The sequence below is a fragment of the Semicossyphus pulcher genome, unplaced genomic scaffold (assembly GCF_022749685.1).
Source record: "Semicossyphus pulcher isolate SPU_LCO1_2020_fin unplaced genomic scaffold, fSemPul1.0.p SCAF_17, whole genome shotgun sequence".
Classification (NCBI taxonomy): Eukaryota; Metazoa; Chordata; class Actinopteri; order Labriformes; family Labridae; genus Semicossyphus; species Semicossyphus pulcher.
The window spans coordinates 19877441-19888576 of record NW_027211681.1 but is presented as its reverse complement, the minus strand read 5'-3'; the positions used below and the strand labels follow the sequence as shown (position 1 = coordinate 19888576).

Sequence of the window (11136 nt, the reverse complement as noted above, 5' to 3'; positions counted from 1 at the left end):
GATAAGTCGTTTTTATTACAAAAATAATGTGCCAGCTTCAGAAAAACAGCACTAGATCTCCAAAAAAAAAGCATATTGTCAGTTGGGATGCCATCTTTACATACACCATTTTAAAGTGGATCTAAAACATTTTTCTAGCTGTAATGTATTAAACATTTTTGATCCCAAACATTTACCAAGAAATAAATCATGGCTTTTTATAGAAAAAGGCAACAAAAAGATGGCACTGAAATTATTTGCCTTTCCCAATTATTTATGCACACAGAATAAATATTAATATAATAGTTATATATTTCAAATCTGTTATTAAGAATATATAATTTACAGAACAGAAACGTGTAAAGTTTAATAAAAAAAAAAATACAACTAATAGCACCACATTGTCAACTAGATGTCTAGATCCAAAATAAGAAGCTTATGCATCAAGAATCTCTTAATCGTACGTTCCTACTTTTTGGCTAAATATCAAGAAAGTGCAAAAGGTTTGTAATTTGACACATTGAGGTATATGATCTTTGATTTAGTGCACTGACATGCACTTTCCCTGCATTGCGACAGGAAAACACTAAGAACCAGACACTTTAAAAAATCCGGATGAAGTAATTTCTCTTGCAACAGGGGAACTTTGGCTTAAGATGTTTGTACACAGTAAACCAATCAGTACAACCCAGTTGTTTCATTTGTTGTCAAGCCTCTCCGACCTGGAATCTCCACTATTTTCTGACGTGTAGTGCTGCTCTTCAGTGTTCAGTTACTGTCAGTGAGACATAACTGTCTTTTCACAATGAGTGTTGTTCCGTTTATAGTTTGGCACACTCCTCACAATGGTTCAGGTACTCTGCATAATCCGTTTCGCTGAACGTGGCAAGGCATCGCGGGCACTGTAACTCTGACAGGCCTGGGTGCTCGCTCCAGGCAGCATTGGCTGAGGATGCTGGAGCAGCAGGCTTTTTCTGTGTCTCAGCTGCAGTCCTCAGTCGAGGTTCCGAAGACTCCTTTCGTTGCCTTGACGAGATCCTGTGTCCTATGTGCACTCCACACACGGGAACCAATTCTCTAGTGTCCCTGGTTGTCTCCTGCTGAAGATACAGATGTACAAACACTGTTAGGATTGCACAAGCCAAAGCAAAGAGGAAATGCTAGCTATTAAAGCAAGTGAAAGTATCTAAAGATGCACTGATCCATGTTATTCAAGTGCTGCCATCTCACCTGTTTGTGTAGCTTTCGCTTTAACTGATAAATCTGCTCCTTCAGGTCTTCCATCAGGCCCTGTGCTCGCTCTCTGTCTGCTCGCTCCGACTTAAAGTCATCCGCATAGATGAGGACCTGAGGAAGGGAAAAAATCCTTTAGATCCAGCTTGCTTTTGGAAAACTTAAGATTGTATTGTCATGTATTGCAGACTACAGAGATGTTCCAAAAACAGGATGTAGCACTAACCTGCTGCTCCAGAGTCTGGATGCGCTCTCTGTCTTGCATCCTCATTTCCTCCGCTTCCCTCCCCAGCTGCTCACACTCGCCCATCTTCTCCTCCAGTAAGCTGTTAAGCCTGGAAATCTCATGATGAAGCAACCCAGTGCTGACAGAGCCAATCCCAGGAATCAGGCCCTGCCCAGAGGTCTCCTTCAGCCTCTGACACAATCCTCTGATGTAGTCCTCCCTGCTGGAGTCGTACTTCTGCCACTGAGTATTCAGACCTTGTACCTGAAAAATGCAATTTCAAGCTCGTTAGTATTAACTTAGTAGTATTTCAATACTTTAGTAGAATAACTATTTGTATAATAAATATAGTATAACTTGTAAATTTGTTCTGGGTGAAGACTTACATATGCAACACGCTGCTTTAGCTTTTGATTTTCCTCTTGAAGTTGACGGATTTGGGCATTAATTTCACTCATAGACTCTGTTTTCTGTGGAAAAAAATGGGAGAATAAAAGTTACAACAGTGCCAACAATGCACTCATCGCCAGTAGATTAAGGCATCCGTCACCCCCACTAAGTCCAACATAAACAAAAACCAAAACAGCCCCAGGCCCACACACCTCCTTATTTTGCAGCGGAGCCTCCACCACTACTTCTCCCCCCTTTTTGTCTTTCTCCATCCTGGCCAGCAGCTCCTGGCACACCTTCACTGTTGCGCCAAGCTGGCTGCGCAGCTGGTCTGCCTCCTCGGCCAGGGACGAGCAGAGTACTGCTCTGGTGGCCTCAGACCGCTCCCTCTCTTCTAGGGCCGAGCGCAGCCTATGGATCTCCTGGTCCTTCTCGTGGTCTGGCTGACACCTGACGTTCTCCAGCTCCAGCTCCTTCTCTCTGAGCTGCACAGTCAGGCGCTGGATCTCCTGGGAGAAAGACAAGGAGATGAAATGTATGGGTTTGTTATGTGTAATCAAAAGATACACACAAATACATGTATACATAAATATTAAGTTTTGCAACTAATTTTTTTTCTCTGTTGGATTTTCTTTCAATAATGTATCTATTTTATATCATAGGATGTCCTTGAACATCAAGAGAAATTTCAACAATTATTTAAAATAATAATTGCCTTGATCTTAATACTTTAGGTCGGTTCATTTTAGGTTTAAAGTACTGAAAGTAAAACTTCAGGGTAATTTATTTGACGCATGCCTGTACACAGATGAGACAGATCATTGCCACTGCACTAACTTTTCTCCATCAGTCAATTTAAAACTCTAAAAACTCTTCTGCATTGAACATTATATTTTCGCATGTTTTACCTCTTCCTGTCGAGATGACTTAAACTCCATGTCATCCCTCTTCTGTTTCAGTTTGCATATTTCTTTGCACAAGCTCTCCAGCAGAGACTTTGACGGTCCTATGACCACAGACTCATTATCTCCCACAGTCATGTAGATCCTCTCATATCTTCCCAGTCTCGCTTTTATATCTGCAATAATATTGTCCTTTACACAGATCTGTTTGTTCAAAAGCTCCATTTCCTGTCGCGTCTCATGATATAGAGAATTCAGCGTGCTGTAACTCCGGATTTTGTCTTTCAGCATGTCGTTATCCGTGTTTAAACTTAAGTTATCCATTGCAGGTGTTCGTAGATTTGACAGGAGGTTCAGTCTTTTAATAAACCAGCATTTGACGCCTCTACTTCGAGACCCGTGTCTTCAGAAACGCACCGAGGAGATCAAATGTGTCGAAGCTCGTGCGCATCAGTGTCGACAGTAATATCCCCGAACAGGGGATTTCCTAGGGAACTTCCCCGCGGACTTTTTTGAAATTCGTCAAACTGAGCCCATCGACCGTCATTTGGGAGGTAAGAGGGGTTTTATAGCCTTGCTGGCACAAATAATAAAGAAACAGACATAGAAATCTTAAATACACGCTTAAAAAGTTTAAGCTAGGTGATACCAACGGCTGAAAAAGAAGTCGTTGTGCTGCATTCATGAGCGTCGTAAATTTGGCCCGCCCAAGCGAGAGGTGCAATTATTCCAACACACTCAATTGCTTTTGCAAAATCAAAAGTATGATTGTAAAATAAAAAGTTCTCTTGGAATTAAAGCTTGAGTGTTTCCCCAAAGACTAAAACAGAAACTGACTTCAACAAGATCTAGACATTATGTCAATGTAATAGTATTAGCTTGTATTTGTATGGAATGTCATAAAACACTGAATTTAAAAAAGCATTAAATTTTCCAGAAGGTAGTTTACAGGGATTCCACGCATCCCCCCCCCTAAACGTCACACCAAGTGCACTTGGACCAGCAAATTCCCCCCAAACTATTTTTGTTTGTTGTTTGTTCATATTCGCAGAGAGGTTTTGAATTTTCCCATATCTTTGAAAGCATCATATCTTCTCTTCTGTATGTTGTAAGTTAATTACCAGTATTCTGCCTGGATTGCGCAGTAACGGCCAGACCGGTGTGTATAAGTGTCTGTGTGTGATTGTATTGAAGCCGTCCACAGTGATTCATCCAGTATGACTGATTATTGTATGGTTTTAAATAATCCTTGGGGACATTTCTTTCCTTCTGAAATACTGGAAAATACAAGTATATCAGTTACAGTAACAAATTACAATGTACTAGTTATACACATTAGGAGTTGGTTAAGGCTTTGTAGTGCCATTGTGACCTCTTGAATCTTTTGTTTTTCCTCCGTGATATCATGATATCATGGTGACAATAGCCTATTCTTGGCTGTGCTTTTATTTCACAAGGGAAACAGGTAATAATCACAGACTGTAGGTCTATAAATAACACAAGCATCACTTCCCTACGGGAAAATGTTAAACTGACAGGCTTAAACCACTATTTAATGAGGTTGATCAAAATACAACACAATGAAAACTCATTAAATAGACTTTTTTTTTCTCAAACAGAAATTATTCTTAAAGTTGCAATTTGTTATAAATAAGTTTGCTTGACTTTTAATTTGAAAGGAAAACATAATAGTCATAAAGAAAAATCTTCTGCATCTATCTGAAGCCATTACTTGGTTAGACTTTTGAAGGATGAGTTTACACATGTACAGCCCCCTGCAGGAGTGTTGTATATATGCAGTTCATTTATTAAAATACACACCTTCCCTTTTTGTGTTTAACCTACATGAGAAAAACTCCATTCCTTTGTGTTTGGGACCCTGGACTACTGCTCAGGTCAAAATGAAACTACTGTCTAGACTGTAGGTGAGGGGTAAACACTTTTAGGCACTGATCCGAGAGGCCTCATCAGTATTTACTGGCTGTGGAGAGTCCCAGGTATTTCTAGGTCAATCACACCGCCGTAATGTCACATGTAGACGTGAGTCATCGAGGTCACGTAAGCAAGGTGTGGCGTGTGTAAAAGCCGTGTTGGAATAGGTGTGGCATTTAAAGATAATGTTCATCTTTTATGATACCGGTTACATTCACTTTCTGTGCAGTTAGAAAACACCAGCGGGGTGCTTGAACAAATTTCCCTGAATATTTTACGTTCAATCCGATAATACCGTAGGACACTCCTTGTAGTTTCTTTCTGACCTCTTGGTGTATTTTCCTTTCACATAGGTGACACATTTTATTACGCTACTTCTGGAAAATAAAAGTTCATCGGTAGACCTGCAAAGATTAACAATAAGTTGATTTACTGAGGGACAAAAAACAATCACATTTTTGACGATCAAATTTAAGTCAGTCCTTTAAAGTCATTTATTAAAACAAAAAAAATGCTCAAACATGCGTCCCTATAAATAGAAATGTTTTGAATTTTGGACTGTTGTTCTCGCAAATCTTGCAAATTCAAGACAATACAAAATCAGTAAAGGTGAAGATAACACAAACCAGTCAATCATGAAAATAAGAAGTAGTTGCAACTTTGATTTGATGTTTTAAATCTCTCAGTGTGGGACTGCAGGGTGCTTTCTGGTAGAAGGTAATAAAAACCAAATAAAGATTTATTTTACTTGTCGTAATAAAAGCTACAAAGTTGTGCATACAAAAAAAAAACAGACGGAACATTACAACAAGCACAAAAAACGAGGTAGACTGAATTGGATGGCGTACAAGGAAGAGGAAACTTTTTCCAAGTTTACGGGCAAAGACAACTAACTTTTTGGTTTCCTTTTTTATTGATAAAATAGCTGTTGGAAGATTTCCAAAGCCTAATGCATAAACTCAGTTTTTAGTAAGAAGAATTCCCCAAAGTTACTGGAAGTTTTAATAATAAAAAAAAACAACTATAGGCCGAGATGAGTGTACAAAAACTTTAATGCACAAATATTTAAATAATAAAATAAATTGTTTGTATATAAACTTGAAGATAATGCAAGACATCTTGCAAGAAACAGGCTGCACGGTGGTGCAGTGGTTAGCGCTGTCGTCTCACAGCTAGAAGGTTCCTGGTTTGAAACCTGGTTTGGACGATTCTGTGGAGTTTGCATGTTCTCCCTGGTTACTCCAGCCCCCCCCCCCCCTTCCCCCCGTGCTCGTTAGGTTCATTGGTGACTCTTAAATTGCTTGTAGGTGTGAATGTGAATGTGTAAAGTTGTCTGTCTCTATGTGTCAGCCCTGTGATTGACTGGCGATCAGTCCAGGGTGTAACCCCGCCTCTCGCCCAATGACAGCTGGGATCGGCTCCAGCCCCCTGTGACCCTGAACGGGATAAGCGGTACAGAAAATTGATGGATGGATGGATTTTATAAGAAGTAAGCAAGAAATGCTTCATATGCATGCATTACAACACTTTACCACTGAATTCCACTAGATGGCGACATTTAACAATTTTTAATGCCGGTTTTTTCCATCCAGCGTTTTACTTTCCTGCCACACAATGAAACAAGTCACTACAAACGTGTCGTTGGCAGCTTTTATTCGCTGAAAACTTTATACAAGAATAAAAGACAGTATTTGATATTTACACAGTAATACTTTCAAAACAATACTTTTTACATTGCACACATACACATGATTATCTGCGCTTAACAAGTTACTGCTCATCAAATCAACACTACCAACCAAAACTCAGATATTCGTCGTTAATACCTAAAGATTGTGTCACTCGTCACTCATTACACGACAACAGGATGGAGATGCAAACCAAAACCAAACATGTAATATGAAAGTCTGAAGTAGAAAAATATTTGTTTTGTGGTAGAAAAGTAGTGGCTCAAGTACAAAAAGGTTACCAAGAGTATTAAAATATGGAACAGGAAGAGAATATAGCCAGCTATCTCTCGTTTTTCTGATTGAGAAAACGGTAGGATACAAAAATACAAATGTCTTTGAACGTCACACGACACACACAGGGATCACAGCTTCACTCAACATGCAACACCGAATATTAATTAGATTTTTTGAATGCCAAATACCTCATTTTGAAGACTTAATCCCCCCAAACAAGTCCTTTTATTAAACTTGAATACTCAAGTCCTAACTCAACAGTTAGGGCCTTTGACTGATTTAATTGGTTCCTTACAGGAGTTTTAATGATCATAAACAACTGTTGATGATTAAATCTTGTTTGACAAATTCCCACTGACGCAGGTTTTTATTTTTAGCGTGTAATCCGAATGACGGCATAAACAAATCCCAAGCAACCAGACGAGAAAAGAACTTTAGGTATGTCCGGATTTAACAGTCGGCCACATCTGCCAATGATTTTTAGACTCAGTCATTTTAATCCGGGATTCAAAGCTCTGCTAGTTTTCACTCTGACCGTGTAATTAGTCATTCCTGTACACCTGGGACACCAGCTGAGTGCAATTAACTGTAATTAATGAGGTGACAGCAAAGACAGCCCTCCAGGACAGCACAACGCCACTTTACAACTGACCACTGGGGGGCGCCAAATGCCCACTAAGTGCAAAATGAATGGGAGTCAATGGGTGGACGACACAAAATCGTACTTTTTCTACAGTTTAAAGGCCTTTTTGCTTATTTTTATGTCTGATTCTGGTATATATGTGTGTCCTGTTTAAATATGGTTTAAAATAGGCTTATTGATGAACGTATCTTGAGTGTATTGGGACATAGTACCCTTCAGAACATGTAAATCCACACTGTAGTTGCGTAGTCAAAAATATTTTAAGATAAAGGGGAGTTTTAACCCAAAAGGAGTGGGAAACACTGTGTTTTCTAAGGCCGAAGAACATCTTTGCTGGAATCTAGAGATGAATATGAACCATAATTTCAACTTGTCTGAATTTGAAAGAGATACTTTGACAGATCTCAACTAAACCTTTGTCTTCCCCTTTTTTCTTCCTTCCTAGCACTGCAGCTTGCGAATGCTGCGTGAAATCCTCTTGAACTCCCGCTGTCCCTTCTGCCAGCGCTTCAGAGACGTGATGACCAGGTCCCCATCCAACTTCTGGCCCATGACCAGGTAGGCGGCGTTGATGTCGTTCATCTCCTCGCAGACGCACTGCAGGCCATCCTTCAGCCACAGCACCGTCTTCCTCAGGTCGCGCTCCGTCACGCCGTTCAGCTTGTAGATGGTCTTGCTCTTGGTCTCGGGCACGATCTTGGTGTCTCCGTTGATGTAGAAGATCTCCTTCACTTTGATCTTCAGAGCTTAGTGAGAGCAGGAGAGAAAGTAAGGGATGGAGACTGGGAATGTTTACAGAAAGTGTATGGAGATCATCCTATTTGACATGTTGCTCTAATGAAAGCCATGTGAGAGGCTCAAGGCTCGTGTATGTACATATGGTTTACAGCTAAAATGCATACAATATGGAGGATAAAAGTGAGGAGGGCAATCCTGGTTGTAATACACATTCTTTCTTTGGACTTTACATTGAGAGAAGTACTTTTTACGCTTAAAAAATCTCCTTATGGCCCCTTTAATCTCATAAAACATTCATTCATGACCTCTTTGGGCTCCTGATTCTCACCTTGGGGACTATACCACCCTATTGAAACAGGTTAGTGGACTTACCAAAGTCATTTTTACAAAGGTTGTCAACAATTTCGTTGTCATTTTCATCTGTTTCCTTGCAGGCGTCGCACACTCTGGGCACTAAAACAGAGATTAGACATGGTAAATGTTACATAATCTGTCATTATTCAACACAAAATGTTATGAACTGTGCAAACTAAGTTGGACACACATAACGAGGTGTGACCACACAAGATTCAGGTGGATATATTAAATAGAAAACCATGCTCTTTGTGCAACACATGCATTGCACAAAGCAGTAAAAGCACATGATCTATAATATGAAAAGTAAGTTTTGCATCATGCATAAGACAAGAAAGTCTTACCTTCTTTTGTGGCTGGTGCAGAGGTCTCCAAGCCTGCAGGCGGGATGCACAGGTCATTGTCGAGTGGGAAACGGCTGCAGTCCAACATATTCGGCCACGGGAACCCAAACGCGGACATCACGGGCGCGCAGCCGTTCTTGACGCTCTCGCACAGAGACCTGCACGGCTGGATGGGCTCGTCCAAGTCATCCAGACACACGGGAGCGAAAAGCGAACAGAGGAACTTTCTTGTATCGGGATGACACTGCCTCCGCACCAGCGGGATCCAGGACGAAGCTTGCTGCAGAACTTCATTCATGGTTTCGTGTCCGAGCAGGTTCGGGAGACGCATCTCTGTGTACTCGATATCGTGGCACAGGAGGAAGTTTGCAGGGATTGGCTTGCAGTTGTTCTTTTTTTGGAAAAATTCATGCTGGCCGAAGTTGTACAATCCGTGCATAGCTTCCATGCAGGGTATTGTCATCACCCACACAACGGTCACTGTCAAAATAAAAGCCCTCATTTTGTTTGCGCTTAAAACCTGCAAAATACAAACGCGTAATCAGGGGTTGTTTAGCATCAGTCAGCGTGGATGGAGCCTCTGTCAGTGGCCTGTTTCTACTGTAACAAGAGGTTTTCTTCCAGGCATGACTGGGAGGAGCCTGACTGTTGTGCGTAAAGACTCCTTTCTCCATTCAGCACTTGGTTTCCTCAGGTGGCCCAAATCCTGCCTTGTCGCTCCTCTGGGCCTGCTCTGCACGTTTAATTTCTAATTATAGCTCCTATTTTATCACCTTTCCCCTCTTTATTTCATCTCCCACCTTTAAGGAAATAATAACAAAACGTGTCTGACAGGTTTTCCTCATTACGCCCAAATCAACAGAACCTGAGAGATCCTTTAACTCTCTGTTTTTAGACCCGTGCTGTAAATAGTTTGGAAGCACGGTCAGAAGGGGCACTTAGCTCAGCTCAGTGAAGCGTTAACTTTCCATCATTAGGAGTGTAGTGGTGAAATCCTCCGGGCAGGGCTGCAGGTTCATACCATATGGTGAAATATTGTTTGCCCCTGGTGTGAGAAGCAGACCTGCACTCAGCACACCCAGGGGGGAAACCAGATCTGCCTCCTCTGGCTGCTATCCGCCCTGCAGACCCCCTTGAGCTACAGTCTGGTCTGCAGACAGCAGCGTGGTTCTTCTCAGGCTTGACCTCCCTCTGGCTGAAAACACTTAAATCTTGTTTTTGGATTTTTTTTTCCGCGCTAAAAGGGTCGGTTCACCTCAATTATAGAAACATATTTCCCCCTTATCCCCGTGTGGTTTCCTCATATTCACATATTTTTGGGTTTAACGCTCCCACATTTAGAGATATCAGTCACTGAGACTGCTGCTAACACCGCAAAACAGTGGAGGTAAATTAATTTGTGCTGCTGACAACTTAACAGCAACATGTTTTTCCAGGCGCGATGAATTCATGATCATTAACGTGTAATAGTGTGAAAGCAGCATAATGTTGATACCTGTATGGTCACAAATCAGCCTCTCAGAACCCCCCACCTCTTCCACTCCACAAGTGTGAAGCTGTGAATTAAACCTGCCATTAACGTTTCCAGCTCCACCTTTTGCCATTTTTTATCACAACTGAACAAAGAGGACATTCTGGCAGGAGGTCCCACTTCACTTTTTTATTCCCCTACAAAAACAAGACAGAACCTATAAGTGATTTGGTGAACAGGCGTGTATAAATGGTGTTTTATGAATAAAGTGCTGCACCTTTAAATTAGGTGTTTGATTGTTACCACAGTCATTAAATGAGGAGTGTCATGCTGACTCATAATTCAACATAAATGCCTAGTGACAGTTATGGTAAATATGGTTGCTCACTTTCAGAAACAGATTCTCTCTACAGGATGGGTATGAATAATGTTTCTGTTCAGAGAGTCAGATCAAGAAACATGATTTATAAAGTTGTAATCTTTAAGATCTCAGTTTCGTTCTCTTTGGCGCCATCTGTGGCCATAAACAGTAATTGCAGGAGCACACTTCCCAGATAGGCAGACAGTGTTGCATGTGTGCCGTCCACGGTTGGCTCCGGTTGTAACTCTTGATTTTCCTTTTCAGACTGTCGAATTTGTTTATTTTTCTTTGGATTTTCACTTATTTTTGAAGTTGTATCTGTAGTCATCCATCTTTTCTTTGTTTGTTCAGCCATAGTAGATTACTGTTTACTCGCAACACTTGCAGAGACCGGAAAAGCAGCCGCTTAGCTCCGCCTACCCTCTCTGGCAGACCAACCACTGCTGGATGACGGAAAACGCGTCACAGACACCCAGTCTGTAATACTGCAAATGCAAAGGCTTTCATCAGTGGGCCATAAGCTCAATCACCATTGTGTTACCTCATTCGGCGATAGATAGAGACTTAACAGACATTTATTTACATGAAAATCTTGGGGT

At 41.1% G+C, this 11136-nt stretch overlaps 2 protein-coding genes across 3 annotated transcripts; both read right to left on the bottom strand.

Annotated features, from left to right (window-relative positions):
* Positions 1-3141, bottom strand: tnip2 (TNFAIP3 interacting protein 2). 2 transcript variants are annotated; one of them, XM_069666196.1, is made up of 6 exons: positions 2737-3141; positions 2041-2337; positions 1825-1908; positions 1439-1702; positions 1210-1326; positions 1-1079 (listed from the first exon to the last, which is right to left on the bottom strand). In XM_069666196.1, exons 1-6 carry the CDS (start codon positions 3052-3054, stop codon positions 801-803), a joined length of 1359 nt encoding a protein of 452 aa, XP_069522297.1. In that variant the 5' UTR covers positions 3055-3141; the 3' UTR covers positions 1-800. The 2 variants fall into 2 exon arrangements, with proteins under 2 accessions (XP_069522297.1, XP_069522298.1); XM_069666197.1 differs by having other exon boundaries at positions 1-1076.
* A 3164-nt stretch (positions 3142-6305) lies between these two features.
* On the bottom strand, positions 6306-9261 carry sfrp2 (secreted frizzled-related protein 2). Its single transcript, XM_069665925.1, has 3 exons — positions 8706-9261; positions 8380-8460; positions 6306-8015 (listed from the first exon to the last, which is right to left on the bottom strand). The coding sequence occupies exons 1-3, from the start codon at positions 9205-9207 to the stop codon at positions 7711-7713; spliced, it is 888 nt and encodes a 295-aa protein (XP_069522026.1). The 5' UTR covers positions 9208-9261; the 3' UTR covers positions 6306-7710.
* Between the last annotated feature and the right edge of the window lie 1875 nt (positions 9262-11136).